Genomic DNA, 17,056 nt, shown 5'->3' with positions numbered 1-17,056 from the left:
CCTTAAACTATACTATTACCTATTCTAGCTATACTGCAGCCCTTTTCCTAATCTTAATTGACCATAATTTATACCTGGAAGAATTTCCTAATTCTACCGCCTCCTCATTTTTCTGAGGAAGGCAGTAGACCTTTGACCTTCTGTTCTACAATTTGTACTTTTTTTCTGTGAGGTTTTGCTGTAAAGACATTTCTCAGGTGGGAAGCTCCCACTAGTCACCAAATAACAGAAATTTCTACATGCTCAGCAAATAGCAGACTGAATTTATCATTGCACATGGTTGATAAGAAAGGGCGCCTATTGTTTATTAGGTAATATTCCAGAGAGTTCATGTGAGGGTGATGGCACCCAACCCTCAAAGCCAGAAAATAGCAGCATTTTTCAACTTCATTATAAGGTGAAAGAAAAGTTATTGCACAGTGGCTGTGAACAATGAGGGAACGCTGACCTTCCTAAATCAACCGTCAGTGCGGTCGCATAAAGGCCAAAGTGTAACTAGGTTACTAAAGATGTATGGAGAGAAAGGGAATTATGGTATTGAAACATTCTAGGAGCAAATACTGGATGCTTTTCAACAGAGAAATAGGCCATTTAAGTCATTTAGTATACAGAATGTCCTTCCATGACCTTTCTATACTAAGGACATAAAATTAGCAAATTACATTTTCACTCACCAATTATATGAATTGTGAAATCTCAAGAGTTATTCTAGCATTATCTCAGGAGAGAGAAGTGGAAGTCATTTGACTATGTCTGTGCATCAAGAATGGCATAGGAGTATGAAGGGAAAGTCACCTAAACACATCCTTTTAGTTTGGTTCAGTTTCAACAGATTTCTCAGACAAGTAATTAAAAGACATGAGAGCCACAGTGTTTTGAAATAGGACATTCAGCTTCCTAACGTATATTGTTTTATTTATGTTAATAAGGAATAAGGATACCCTGGGCATTTTGATATTTAAACTTGGTCAGTGAACTTACTACAGCACTGTTTCCTGAAGTATGTTCTGTAGGAAACTGGTCAGATAATTTAGGAAAATAGTGCAGAAGCTATTTTGAATCCTCTTATATATTCACACGGCACATTAGGATAGTGAAGGCTCTAAAAAACGCCACAATTAAAAACCCTGTTTAACTCTGTTTGCCATGGAGAACTTTATTGTTTTTATTGATATATGAACTTTTATTTATTTGATAATTCTTATTAATATAAACAACTCTAGGAAACTAAGAAATATAGCAACCGTTAAAGTGTTTATTTGTAGATGCCATGATAGCTTTTCAACCTTTAACATAACTAAACTTTGTTTAGGGTCAAATCATGAATCATTCTGATATTAATTAGAATGAAATAGCCCATAATCAAATAGCATTGCAGTTTTTAGTACAGGAAAAAAAATGTGGCTTTACAGCCTCCAAAATAGGAAATATGGTAACAGAATTGAGTAGTGGTAAAAAGAACACAAGTCACTGTGAAGAGTAACCAGACTCCATATGGACTACAGTATAATCACAAGATACATGCATTTAGTTTATGCAAATTTCAATTATATAGAAAGAGCAATAATCCCTGGATTTCCCTGTCATCCTCTTCATCCCCCTGTCCACCTTCAACTAGAATTCAGTTTAGAAAAGTAGAAGTCAATGTAGAATCAAAGAAAAACCAAAGAAATGAATTTTAGGTCTTTAGTAGGGACTTTGTCCTAAATAATTCCAAGGGGCATCTTTCAGGGTCTTCAGGAGTCATACAGTGTACAACTTGTATCCCCATGTATTATGTACATCTCTGGCTTTTGTGCTCCTAAAGACCCGAGTCCTGGTGATATACCTATATGTATCTATATCTATGTATTCACACATTCACTAACCTTTTCAAAATAATACCCTTATATTATTTTTATATTAAAACTACAAAAATATCTCTAACTGGAATGCCCTTGTGCATCAGATCTTAGGAACAGAAATACAAATTTCTGTATCACATACTTTAAGATCCATCAATGACAGATTCCTTTTTCTTGTTAACCCAAGCTTGCATTGATTTTGCTTTAGTTTTGTGCTTTATTAATATCTGTGCTTTGGGCTGTATTACCCTATACTTGGATGTATGTAAATCTTATTCATGCGGTTGAGCTCTATGACAGCAGAAATTACTTTTTAATAAATAATAAATTCTTGCTGAATGTTTGAGGACAAATAAATGGAGACTTGATCAATGAATTCACCACAAAAAAAAAGAAGGGGTTATCATAGCAAATGTGAAAAAGGGGACTTCCCTGGTGGCACAGTGGTTAAGAATCTGCCTGCCAATGCAGGGGACATGGGTTCGATACCTGGTCCAGGAAGATCCCACATGCTGCAAAGCAACTAAGCCTGTGCACCATGACTACTGAGCCTGCGCTCTAGAGCTCACTTGCTGCAATTACTGAAGCCTGCCCACCTAGAGCCTGTGCTTCTCAACAAGAGAAGCCACCACAATGAGAAGCCCACGCACTGCAACGAAGAGTAACCCCCGCTCACCACAACTAGAGAAAGCCTGCGCGCAGCAATGAAGACCCAACGGAGCCAAAAATAAATAGAATTTTTTTAAAAAAATGTGAAAGAGGCCAAAGGGCATAGATTCAGTGGCAGGTCAGAAAGCGTATGAGTGAATAGCCTGTGGCTAGTTACTTTCTTTGGGGGTATTCCTCAAATTTGAAAACAGAATTTCATGCAAGAGAAAAAAGTAAACAGAAGTTAGCAAGATGTGGGTTTTCTCAAGATACATCAAGTATAAGACCTAGTAGTGGCAAAAAGCAGGAAAAGACAAAAGAAACTGACAAGTGAAACTGACCAGGTATAAGTGGCTGATTTGAATATGATGGAAAAATTTTAAATCTCTAGTGTTCTATGGAGGATGAAAACATTTGATGTAAGAATACTGTAAAATGTAAAAATAAAGTTGGGTATTTTTTGCTTTGTCTGGCTTTTAAATGGTCTCCATGCTTGTTTGTTTGTTTTTTCCTCGTAGAATGCCAGATTCTCCTGGTGAAGTTCCCGAATATCCTTTGTTTGTGACGGTCGGTGACTGGCTAGATTCTATAAAGATGGGGCAATATAAGAATAACTTCATGGCAGCAGGGTTTACAACGTTTGACCTCATTTCAAGAATGAGCATTGAGTAAGTGGTGCTATGTTTATTACTATATTTAGATGCTCCACTCAGGAGATTATAAATTCAAATACTATATCAAGAACACCATGGTTAAACTACCTTCCCTAATACTAGGATGGTGTTTCCACATCTTTCCTCACCATTTCTGTCAATCATTCTAGTGAAAGTTGGACATTGCACTTTTAACTATTTTCCTTTGAAAGAATATATTTAATTTAAAAAACTATTTAAAATTTTAAATGCTTTCTAAAATGCATATTACTCTTGTTCACATCATAGACTTTACATCAACATAGTTTTACCTTTGCAAATTATTTTTGACTCATGTATACTAAATCAATTCCTATTACTTTCATCAAATGTAATAATTGTAATAATACAATATTATGTTATCTCAGAGCTTTTTCTCTATGTTATAATGGTCCAGCATTTTTCCACTTTCTCAAATGCTATCCTTTCATGGGTGCAGTGAAAATGCTCAACATGTGCTTAAAAGAAAGATACTGAAACTAGTAGGTGAAGCCATATTAAATTGCCATTGTTGTAAAATAGTAATGGTAATTTCATACTGTTCAACATAATATAATGGCATTTTTTCAGATTATTGAAAGACCATGACAATTAAAATGGAGTCCACATTATACTTTCTATCCTACATGCTATTTTGCTAATACTGTTGAAAATTTATATAATTACATAAAACCCTTGGGCTTATGAAATATCTGAACATTACATCGGTACCTGAATTCTTTGTACCCTTAAATCTAAGGTTGACCTGACGCCTTCTCTGGCACCAGGGTAAAGAAAAAGGTAACGAACTCCTGATGTTCTTTTATATCTCTGCTTAAACTCTCATTTTACCAGGTATACAATTTTTGGCAAATCTGACATGGGGCACATTTACCATATCTAAATGTTCATTTCCTCTCTGTCATACTTACCAGATCTAAATGTTCATATTCTCTCTCTCTCTCTCTCTCTCTCTCTCTCAATCTCTCACAGTGATATTAGAAGAATTGGAGTCATACTCATTGGACACCAGAGACGAATAGTCAGCAGTATACAGACTTTACGTTTACACATGATGCACATACAGGAGAAGGGATTTCATGTATGAAAGTACTACAAGCACCTGTGTTTTGTGCCTCAGCATTTCTAAAATGAAAGATATCCTCTCTACTACCCTCTCTTCTGATTCTCCAAACATCACTTCACAAACTGCAGTCTCCTGGCAGACTATGGGCACACACCCTTTGTTTATGCTTCCAACCTGGACTTAAAAATCACTCATCATACCTCCTCTCTGAATAACCTGCAAATAAAACCCTGGCCCACTGCAGATTATCATTACACAATGGTAAATAACTCAGCATGGATGCGTAACTTTGTATAATTGTATTTCGGAAGTGTTCAAGGACTTAACCCAAAGGAATTTGGGGGTAATGATGTATTTAGAGTTTGATGGTAGATTAAAAAGAAAGAGTTGACCTTGCTTTCATGTTTTGTGATTGAGTAGCTTCCAAACTGACATGAATATTTATTTTTTAGATAATTATATTCAACTCTGTGGGTCATATCGTTAACTCTATCCTACAATACTTTACCTGTCGAAGCCTGACGTTGTTAGAATTATTTGCAGAAAAGACCAATGATTTCATGTAGTGAATTCTTGTCAAGTGTGACTGGGGTGAGAAGGAAGTTATCAGGGAGGGTGAGGGAGAAACATACTATGCTTTTAAAACTTCTTAAGTCTTGGTTTGTCATTTTTTAAAATTAACTTTATAGTGTCCTACATATTTCGTAGTAGGTGGCAGTTTAGAGGCAGGCTTTCCCCTCTAATTTTTTACTTACTATAGTATATTTCTCTACTGTGTTATGAAGATCACCCCTGGAAAGACCAAGAGTGAGTCCATTGCTCTAAAGGCTATAAATAGAGTGAAGCATGGAATAATCCATGACTGTTTCCTTGGTTCATCTTCACAAGTTTGCAAGAGTAATTATCAAAGGATTAAGAAAATTATTCTCAGCAGAATTGCTTTGAATAAAAGATCTACGATTATAGCCTTAGATTAAACGTAAAAAGATTTTAATTTAAACAGAATTTTATGATAGTTACATGGTGGCCCAAGAAAATAAACACATCGAACTGTCTAATATTGGTACATTTTGCAAGTTTAAGAATTTTTATGTTTTGTTTGTAAAAATAAGTTACACGAACATGCTGAGCTGTTTTCCAAACCTTCCAAGAGACAAGTATGCCGCTGCGTACACCAAAGAGGGTATAAACGGATCTAGCACATGAGCATAAAGGAATTGTGTGTAACCTGAGTCCTTGATACAGTAACATAAAAATGTAAACACAGCTAAGGTGTGTTGTTGCCAAAATCTTCTGGAGGCTGCAAAAACAGGCAAATATACTTTTCATTGAATTAAGCTGAGTCAGCTTATCAAAACAGTAATGTCGTATGAACAAATTCAATTATAAAATCAGCTGTTCCCTGTGAAACTATAAAAATAACTGCTGTGCTAGGTGGAAGAGTAGTGAGAATGTCTTAAGAGAAAAAGAAGAGCAGGTTGTCTGAAGATGCTGATTTCATATAAAAATGAAGTTTTATTTGATCTCGCAGATAAAGGTACCCTACCCACATCCTCAAATTCCTACCTAAATTACATTTTTTGGTGATAGTAGTTTTCTTGCTATAAAAGGAGTCTTGATTTTTTTTTCCTATTTTAAGATTTTTTGATTGTCCCATTAGACTAGACCCTTCCACATATTTTCTTTTGTTGATTTATCTTCTGATTTTTGCCTCCCACAGCTAAAATTTTCTCATTTCAAAAGAAACAGAGAGAGCTAGAAGGAAGAGTCTTTAAAGTATTCCTTAAAGTACAATAAAAAAGAAAAAAGTGGGAAATCCATCACTTTTTAAGTAAGTGTGTCAGAAATAGCTAGCAACATTTTCCAGCCATCACCTGCATGGTCATGCATCACTCACAGACTGTCTGCAGTTTGCTTGTTACATTTACACAAATCTGGATGCATTTAGAGGAAATATAAAATTTCCGTATTTACCTATCTTCAAATATATATTAAATAAGAACAGATGTAAAGCAGATTAAATTTATTAATCATATATATTTATTTTTATAATACAACAAAAACATATTTAGAAAATAAGGAATAGAATAATTATGGTCTTCCATAGGACTCTGTCAGCAACATCTGTATACTTTGATGAAATAAATTCTATAAAGTATTTAAACTTCTATGGGATGGGCATTCAGTGCTTGCAAGATTTAAATTCTCTGTTAAGAATTTTTTTCTTCAAAAATCCAATGATCCTATTCTATATCTGGTTAATTCATAGTTTTTTTTCCTTCCCAAACATCTTTCTGTAGTATTATAAAACTGCCTTTTCACTTTGTCTCTTACCCCCAATCCTCTTTAAAATTTACATTTATATTACATTTATATTTTTTGCTACTGTAAGCATGATAATCTTTAGTGTAAATTTGAACCTCATCATGGTCAGAACAAGGTATGCAAGATTAAACAGAAACATTAAAAAATAAGTATATCTATTTCTTTACTGCCTACCAATCACGATTTGAAAATTTTACATGAAATAGTTTGAGATTTACTAGTGCACATATTCAGTAATTAAAGCTGTTTAATATTCATAACATAGAACGTAATGATAGAAAGAAAATGAGTAACTTCCATAAATCACAAGCCTCCAAAAATAATCTTTAATAACTAAAATATGCATATATAGTCATGTACCTGCTTTATTTTAAATTTCCTAGTCTATACTACTGAGGGGCTTTTTAGATTTTGAAAATCAGACAGCTGAAGGAACCATTTTTTAAAATTTTCTACATGGTCAGTTTCCAGCCTATAGTCAACTCATTATCTCATAGTATATATAAGACATAACTGGGAAAAAATGTAAAAACAATGTACAACCAAGAAGAGAGATTAGGTATGTAAATCATTACACTAAAAAAGCCATCAGAAGTTGCAAAGCTCTTGGTTTAACAAAAATCAAGAATTACAGCACTTTTGCACTGAGTTATAACTTGATAAATAAGTTATGCATGCCATAATCAAGAAGGATTTCTTATTTCACTCTGTATTACTCTTTAAAATCTATCCAACTAAATACCTGAAAAAAAAAATTTTCCAGCCACAGCTTTAAGGCCCAACTCAGCGCATGCATGGAAAACAAATCCAAATTTAATCCTTGAAAAGCAGTCTTTATAGGAGGTCTTCGGAAGATGTGGTGAAGAATGAATTACATTACCTATCTCCCAACCACAATTTTCTTAAAAAGCCATTTTTATGTCTTTCCCTACCAAATTTCTACTCTGTAAAGCAGTCAGTTAAATCTCTTATCTCAAAATGTTCACCAATACTAGGTGTTTTGGGTCCTACCACATAAATGGGAGCATTTGTACATACAGAGGGTATGAATTCTGGCTTTTCATTAACTGGAAATTAAGTGCTTTGGAAAGTAATTTCAAAATGGATGAAGATGGTCCTTTCCTACTGCTTTAGCTAGGGAAATGTGTTATAAATTTAAAAGAAATAAATATTTTATGAATCAAAAACTGTTATCAACTCACAGTTGTCGTACATGTCTTTATATAACAAAGAGATTAGAAGAAGATATAATCACTTCTTTTAGAATCATCAACTTAACTTTTCCAAGTTCAAATTCCATTAAGTATCAAAGACTCATATTAACTTTCGATCCAAAAATATTTTAGTGCTTTTTATATGAAGACTCCAAAAGGTAGAGGAGCACACTGTGTCAAATTGATGGTATTCTTCCATTAGAGCACTAGGCACTGAAGTCATCCAGCTTTTGGTTTTTATGATCAACATTTTCAACAGATTTTCAATTTTTTATAATAATGTTCAATACAGGTAGTGTAAACTTTAGTTCATTTTAACAAATATCTATAAGGTGTCTCCTACATGCATAAAATTTTATGGCAAAGATGAGTTTGACTGTAGTGTCCTTACGTTCAAGTAACTCTTAAGCTTAAAACTTAGAGGTTAGAGCCTATTTGCTATGTTTGCTGTGATTGCCATGTCACTAACGGTTAGTTCTTTCCACAGAACAAAAATACATTGAATAAATAAAACCTTGTCCAGTGTGAAATAAAACCTTGTAAAAAAAAAACCTTGTCCTATGGAAAGAAATATGTTGGACCTCAAATTTTCCATAGAACACTCCACACTTCCTCTGGCAGAAGGGAGCACACTTGCTGGATTCTCTAAGAGAATCTCTCTGTTAACAGCTGATCCTCCTCAGGAGTCACATACTTCTATTGTCCAGTGGCATACTTTTCAGTTCAGGTGTAGGCTCACTACCTCAAAGGTACTTCCAGTTAGAAAACATCAGCCATTTTTCAAAAACGATTCTGGGGTAATCTCTTGCCCAAGCCAATTCACTGGCCTTAGTAAATGTAATAATGAGTATACAGCTGAAATGTTTGCATAAAATTCTTTCAAACATGATATATTTAACAAAGGAAAGAGATGATTACTCATGACCAGAGCACATTTATTACTAGATGAAATAAAGGAAAAGAAAAATCTTATATTCCAGAAGAATAAATACCCCATCTTTCTCTTACTATTCCCTTAAAAAGATAAGTATTAGACAAGGGTTTCGAAGATTTATGAGGATAAAATGTATTTTTTTTTGTTATAAGAGGATGTGACGTGATATACGTGTCCCCTGGGGGAAAAAGATCCAGAAGAAGATCCAAGTCATCAAAATGTAATTTTAACTAATCCTCTTTCATCTGACTAATAATTATATCCAATTTCAAATTAATGATGGATTTAAATAAAATGTTTAAAAAAGCATATTTACATCTTAATTGGAAGACTTAGGTTCTTTGCTCTTAATTCAAAAGAAGTTAACAAAAACCTGGTTGGCATTGGCTTTTTTGCCATATTAGAATAGATTTAAAAGTCTATTTTAGCTTATCAGTATTGATTCAAAATTATTGTATTTAAAAGTGATACAAAAAAATTAAAAGTAAACTTTTCAATTACTATGGATAGCAAAGCACTACTAAAAAATTAACTTCATCTTTTGGAAAAGAATCTGGCAAATACAAAGTGTTGTATTTCTCTTAATGCTACCAAGTCACCTCCATTTTATTACACTTTTGCACTTATCCATTGAAAGCAAAGTTTCTTGCTAAACAAAATAAAGAAGGTTCTTACTTGAATTTCCACACTAGTTTATCAGAATACCAAATCTCTATATTCTTAAGGGAATTTTTTATTTATTTCATTTAAAGGGGAAGATCTCAAAGAAGAATTCCACTACCTTTTAAACCTAATTCATCTTAAGAATATAAAAAGCGACGAAAGATCTCTTTTAAATGTAATGATATAAAGATGTGGTATCTACTTTCGATTAGGAAATAAAGTACAGATTAACAACACAATTTCCTGGGAGTTGTAGAAAAGTACCAGAATTAGTGAAAATCTCCTCTCAAGCAAAGCTCTGTTCTCATCCATATTCCTCCATTATTTGTAACCTCTGGCTAATCTTTAATTTGTCATGATAAACTTACTGTTGGTTAAGATAATGTTATCAACTCAAACTGTAAATCAGAACAACTGAGATGTGACTTTAAGGTGTTCAACAAAATAATAAAAGGACAACCCTACTTCAGGATTCTAATTTAGTTAGCATCAGAGTCTCCATTTCATTAGAGAGAGATTGAAGGGAGAACTGTCTTTATTCCAAAATAATATATTATTTTAAAGAAAACTCCAAGGACAGGAGAACCTTCATTTTTCATATATCTAAATCAAATTTTATATTTAGTTAGGCATTATTAACTTTGAAGATAAATGTCCTTGTTTTCATTGGTTAAATATGAGCTTTCATGGCAAGCAATATTGATGTGAACATTACTATACAGGTTTTTCTATGTTTATAGATCATCATCCTTAGAACAGTCTTAATTTGCCTTTGTTCTTGAAAGACCAAATATCATTTAACTTTTTGAAATCCTGATAGATGGAGTGAACAGTGCTAAATCATAAAGATGAATAAACAATACACTTTCAAGATTTTTACCTAATTTAAATTGTCCTCTTCTATTGCTTTTATAATAAATTAAAAGTCTCTCTTCCACATTTAGTAATTTGTAGAATGATATCTATGCATTTAGATAGAAATTGTTTTTCTAAAATTTTCACGTAAACACATCTTCACTCAGAGAGAAGCCAGAATATAATTAATTATATTAGTTCATTTTTCAAAGTAGTAACTATGCTCTTTTTAGAATTATTTACCCAGTATTATCATTTTTTAAGTTGTAATGAAGTTTTTACTTAACTGTGCATGTTTTATTTATTGCCACATAGTAACGCTTAAATAAATCTGCTTAAAATTGTTGTCTTTAGAAGCTCTATGACAAAATTAATGACCACTCATTTGATAACAGACTTGTAACTGAACAAGCTATTTTATGTTGATGTGATTGATGTGAGCATTGTTAAAACCAATTTGTTTGAAAATCCATTGGTATTTTATCTGGAGCTATTATTGCAATATCTTCAAGAGTATCTTTAAAATAATAGTGACAATATAATAATAATATTCGTGGACAATATAAAAATAAACAGTGACTGAGGCTTTTTAAAATTTCTGCGCTGCTTGGAAAATAAGGTTTAACTTGCATAAATGTTTGTCATGGAGGTTTTTAATTTGCTTTAATGGATGTTGTTCTCCCTATGCCATATGTATGTATTTAAAGAAAATTGTATTAATATATTTATACAATGCAAAAATCTCATTTTCTTCTTACAGATATGGAGTTTTGATATAATTTTAGGTGTTTTAGGCCTCCAAGAGAAAAAAATCAAAATGTGAGATGGGAACATTTTTGTTTTTGGTGGGGCACAATACCTGAGCGTTCCTAACAAACATGAATATGGGTAACACTGGACTTTAAAGATTACTATATGTGCTTTATTTATGATACATTATTAATGATTTTGTTAATCATACTTCATCATTAGATTGTGTCCTTGGAAATTTGAATAACTTTGCACATTTTTCACAAACTATACTTAGGTTTAATTTTGTATGCAGTATAAACTTTGACAGCTTAATTTTGACTTTTGATGGAATAATTGTTAATTAACAAGTCTATGTTTCCTAAAATGTTAGTTATACCTTCTAAAATAACTTTATTTTTTAAAAAATCACAGGCAGAGCATGAATGCAGAACATGAAAATGGACCAAGTTCCATTAAAACTGAGGAAAAGGCAAAAAGGTAATATAAAGTGGAGTTTGTGTTAAAACTATTAATTACCTCATTAAAAATAACAAAAAATTAATAGAAAACTGTCTGAAAATTATGTCATGTTACTCTTACTGGTAATTTTGAAGCTAAAATGCATTTTGAGGATGAGAATCTCTAATATAAATAAGTCCACTGATATTTGTTAAAATATATATTGCTATATAAAATTAGAAAGAAATCTTACCAAAATATCAAAAATTTAAATTTATTTTTTAAAAGTATATTAACAGACTGAATGATCACAATTATTAACATTTCCATACTAATAGTTCTTTTGATTTCTAAGACATATATAATTAAGAATTTGCCTCCCAAAAATTGATTAGACTGTCAAAGCACTTTATACATATCACTCCTATTAATAAAAAGTTTTTCCTTCTGCTTTATTAAATGTAAAAACAGTATATATAAGATGCAGGTAAAAATAATTGAGTTGAAAGGGTAGTCTTTTTGAATCAAGTTATGCTTTTATACAGATACATAAATTTTACACATAGTCTAAAAAATACAGGACCTACATATTAGTTGTACATTATATCTTATGATCTCTAAATGCTTATATTCTTTCAAGGAGATTGCCTTCTCTTTTCAGTTGTTTTAAGTATTAGAAAAAAAAAAGGACTGCTTTATATATTTCCATTCAGTCTCTCTAATATTGCTTGTAACCTTCCAATTCTCAGAGAAGTTGCAGCTAAAATCCATAACATAGTGGTTAGAAATTATTATTTTTGAAGCTACTGCTCTTATCTAATACTGGTCATATATTCCATGAAGTCTTCTGGAAAGAGCAAAATCTTTTACTTTCTCATGAATGGAAATACAAAAAGAAAGTCTTCCATTAGACTTTGTATATTCAAAGTACTGTAGTGAACATATATTTTTATAGTTACTTTTCCACTGTTTATTCAATTTTTAAATTTCACCAAATGGGATACTTCAAACAAAGGTAAAAGCTATTCCATTTTTGCATCAATTGCTTATTTTCTATGGAGTATCCAAAAATTCCTTTCAGGAAGCAAAACATTCCCTTTCCCACCTCACAACTTTGATCACTCTACCATTAAATGAAATAGTTAGGTGTCTGTATTTTAATATAAAGAATAGCAACAACAAAAAAATTATGATTTGTCCAGTTAAAGCTATTTACACTATGGGGAACAGATATAATAAACAAACACAATTAAATCAAGTGTGTTTGCTAGTCCAAAACTGTATAATTCCTAATTTTAAAAATAGTATATATACATATATACTGATTTACTTTAAATGTATATTTATCCATAAGTCCATTTATTCATTAACTAATGCTTACTAAACATTATCTTGTACAAGTGTCTTATTCTCAACACAGAGGACACAAAGCGACCAAGACAAGCAAAAGCCCCTGTCTCATGGAATTGACCTTCTAGTGGTAAAGACACACAATGAAGAAGTACTGATAAGTGCTATGCTGAAAATTAAATTAATATTGTTACATAGCATGACTGTGGCTTCTTTATATTAAGTGGTAAAGGAAGTCTTCTCTGAGGATGTGATATTTAAGCCGATGTATGAAAAGCATGAAGGAACCAGTCATGAGAAAATCTGGGGGAATTCCAGGCAGAAGGAATAGTTTAATGTGTGAGACTTTAGAGTGTTTTGAGGGTAGAGAGAACAGTGTGCTTGGTACACAGTTGATGAGCCAAAGAGAGGCAAAAATGAGATGGGGGTCAAAGAACATTTATGAGGCTGCTACAGTAGTTTAAGCAAAAAAGAAAAAACAAGGTGGCTTTTGTTAGAGAAGAAGTAGTGAAGATGGAGAGAAGTGGATGGATGTCGGGTATGTTTGAAGACAGGGCTTGCTAATGGATTGGCCCTGAGGGATGAAGAGAGAAAAATTGAAGATAAATTCTACATTTGAAAAATAAGAAATGTAGTCAGTGGTGGTGCAGGAGTAGCAGGTTTGGAGGGAAAAAAATCAGGAGTTTGGTTTTAGCCATGTAATGCCTGAGATACCTGTTAGATATTCAAATGGAGATATTGAGCAGACAGTTGTATATAAGAGTTCCAAGGAGCGATCAGGGCTAGACATCAAGATTTAGAAGCCATCAATATATATATGGTATTTAATGTTTTTAAATCACCTGGGAAAAGCCTGTAAGATAGAGAAGTAGGGCTTGATTGAGATCCAAGGCATGTCAATGTAGAAGTTAGGTGGAGAATTAGAAACCAGCAGAGGACCCTGAGGAGTGTAAGGTAACGTAGAGAACAAAAAAACCAATTGGCCATCTGGATTAAATGCTTTAAGAAGCCAAGTTTAAAGTAAAGAAATGGCCGTTGGGCTTGGCAACATGGAAGTTACTGACGATTTTGAAAGGGCAGTCTCTATGAAGTAGTGAAGTCAAAGCCTGATTGAAGTGGATTGAGAAGATACTTTAGAAAAGAAGGTGGAGTCAGTATCTATACACAACTCTTTCAAGGAGTTTTACCATAAGAAAGCAAGAGGAACAGGGCAGTAGCTGAGTAGTTGGAAGTAGATATGGGGTCAAGAAAGGGGTGTGTGTGTGTGTGTGTGTGTGTGTGTGTGTGTGTGTGTGTGTTTAGAGAAAGGATGCTAGGGAATATTTATATATGAATGAGAATGATCTGGTAGAAAGGGGAAAACTGATTATGCAAGAGAGAATTTAATTAGAAAAGGCTTTGAGAAGTAGAAGGGTTAGGATTCATAGCTTAAGTTGGAAGGTTAGTTTTTGACAGGAGGAGACAGAACTACAATGGGAGGGAAGGCAGAGTGTGTAATATGCAGATAGGTTGGTAGATTTATGGTAGAAATGTAAGGATGTTACTGTGTGAGTAGTCTTACTTTACCAAGAGGAAATAAAAGTCAGTATTAGGAGTGGGAAGCAGGTATAGGCTGGAGAGATGTGTAAGTAGTTGGAAAGGGGGAACACACACACACACACACACACACACACATAAACATATATATGTGCATATATAAACATAGTCAATGGGGATTTGTATGTAATACACCACAGGAAAAAGACCTATTGTATAAAATATATTAAAGCCATTTTACTAAATATTTTTGAGACATCTTATTTGGAAGACCTGAAACTGAATTCTGAGCTTTTCCAAGGATGCTGATAACAGAGTCCCCTTTCCATAATGTAGAGATTAAGTGAGGACTTCTCAGTGCCATAGATACTTCCCATGTTTTGTTATTTTTGTCTACTACAGTGTAAAAGACAGAAACATCTTGTAGCCATTCTAATTCAAAGCTTATGAAAATTAGTTAATGCTTAAAGATGTGTATTATATATTCAAGCTGTCAATTTTCTCAAAACACTATTTTGAGATGGTTTGAGCCCACATCTGAAATTAAAATAAATAACTAAATAAAGGTAATAAGGCTCTAATCGTTTGGTAAAACAATATTTTATTTTGTTTTGTTTTCATATAAAAACATCTGTCGTTTAGGAGAAACACAAGGGCGATATTTTTTTTTTTCATTGTGCCCTGTCTATCCTGTAGGAAGGATATGACTTTTTCATTGTGCTTGGAGCTTTATTTCTGGATAGGCTGTATGTAATTCAGTGTGTTGGAATTTATACGTGCATATTTGTTCTTTGGATTTGATGTAAAATTAGACTGTGAATAATGGAATAAGATTGCTCTCCATTTTTTTCTGTTTTAGCATAGCCAAAAATATAAAGATATATGTGTACATATAAATATGCCTTTGATTAAACTCAATATTTAAATGGCCATATCAAGTATTAAATGGTAGATTTGACAGTTGCAGTGTATTCAGAATAAAAAAGTTATAAAAATCTTTGTAGCACAAATCCTAAAAAGTTTATTTAAATACTAAATAGTACATTTATATTAAATGCCTAGATAACAACTGTCTAGGTTGAGACATTTAGTCCCTCAGAGAGTAATATTTGACTAATGATAAACTGCAACTGAAAACGTTTTTTCTTCCTATGATTTTTAAAATGTATCTCTTTGTAACCTGTCATAAAGTTATTTATCATTAATTATGGATTTAGCACTGTACCCATCTACTCTTGCAAAAAGGGGAAAAGATCTGTTTGTGAGAAGGAAGTGCAGCACTGCATTATTTTTTCTCTTTAGTATTACATCACTATTTAGAGCTTCAATATATGCCTTTCACTCAGGTTCCTTACACAGCCTATGTTCTTTTTTCTGGTTGTATCACAATATGGTAGAAAGATAAACACAGTAAGAGGGTGTTTACAACAGAACTGCAATCCTACCTATTATCTACTTCACTATGACAACGAAGTAGTCCAGACTTACTTGAAGGTGGTATTGTTTTCATCTTATAAAATCTACTGTAAAATTATGATGTTCCATGTATATTTTCACATGCTGGCATGCTTACAAGTTATAGTGTTATAGAATGCTCAGCTCTCAATGAGGGATTGTTTGCGGTGAATTGCATTACATATGTCATCTATCTATTTGCTGAAAGAATATGGTGTTTAGCAAAACTACCTGCTGAGCAACATAAGATTTTTGTACAAAGTACAAGTTACTAATTATTGTATTTTATTTTTCTATGATTTCCTAAGAGGCATTATCAGGGTCTTACAGATGGAGTAAGCCTGTTTATTAAAATATCTATTAGCAAATAAAAGTTACAGTTCTGGTGGTTGAATTTGTGACTTTTTTGTATTGTCGTGTTGATCATATTTAATATAATTTATCTTTTAGTCTATTAAATCTAGATGCTCTTTACATATATTAGTAATTTTGGAGACAAAATCATAGCTGTAATTTTTCACAATAATAGCATTAAGGTCAAGACATAAATTCACATAAGTCACTGTAAATAATTAGTACATATTTTTATAGTGATTTTATATCAGCAAAATATTTTGTGAGATTCAAGTGCATTAAATTGTTCATTGCATAGGTAATACTGTATACAAATTGCAGATGACTGACAGATACACATAATGTACAACTGTTCAAACAGCTTTAGACTATCAATATTTATTCCAAAAACATCCAGTAAATTACCAATCATGGATTTTCTATATTTTTTAAAAGTTGCTGGTAAGAAAATATATTAAAAGTATCCTGAATTAATCAGAATAGCACTGTACTCACCATATCTCACTCTTCTCTCTTTTATAATTCTTACCACAGTTCCAAAAGCCAGTATGAAATTTAGACTGGTAATAAAGTACTTGAAACTTTCTTTCCTTATACAGGTATCTTAAGAAGCCTTCATACAATTAAGAACCATTTTTAAAGCTTCTTATTCTCATAATAAGGAGACCCAAACTAACTTCTTAAATCAAGTGAAACCAATTTTTATGCTGAGCCTTGAGTGTATTGTTGAGAGCTGTTTCGGTTGGCAAAGCACCAAAACAGCAGATTCAACCATATGAAGTATTCACTTTTTTAAAGGTTGTTAGTTTCAAAACTGACATTTTCTAGATTATTGAGTAGATTGTGGGTTTCATGACCACTATTTCATCTCTAATAATAAGAAGCCAACATATCAACTACACTTACCTAACTATTTACTTAGCTAAATT

The 17,056-nt window shown here is 32.5% G+C and overlaps 1 protein-coding gene across 4 annotated transcripts in view; it reads left to right on the top strand.

The window, feature by feature from the left end:
- Window positions 1–16,174, top strand: part of EPHA6 (EPH receptor A6) — an 877,027-nt gene extending 860,853 nt beyond the window's left edge. For all 4 annotated transcript variants that reach the window (XM_067739161.1, XM_067739159.1, XM_067739160.1 and 1 more), the window contains 2 exons: window positions 3,011–3,160; window positions 4,157–16,174. In XM_067739161.1, coding sequence (XP_067595262.1) covers window positions 3,011–3,160; window positions 4,157–4,271 — 265 coding nt within the window. In that variant the 3' untranslated portion in view covers window positions 4,272–16,174. The remainder of the gene's footprint in view (window positions 1–3,010; window positions 3,161–4,156) is intronic.
- The last annotated feature ends 882 nt before the right edge of the window (window positions 16,175–17,056 follow it).

The sequence above is a fragment of the Pseudorca crassidens genome, chromosome 5 (genome assembly GCF_039906515.1).
Source record: "Pseudorca crassidens isolate mPseCra1 chromosome 5, mPseCra1.hap1, whole genome shotgun sequence".
NCBI lineage: Eukaryota > Metazoa > Chordata > Mammalia > Artiodactyla > Delphinidae > Pseudorca > Pseudorca crassidens.
Note: the sequence above shows the minus strand (reverse complement) of the source record. Positions and strands in the feature narration are given on the sequence as shown.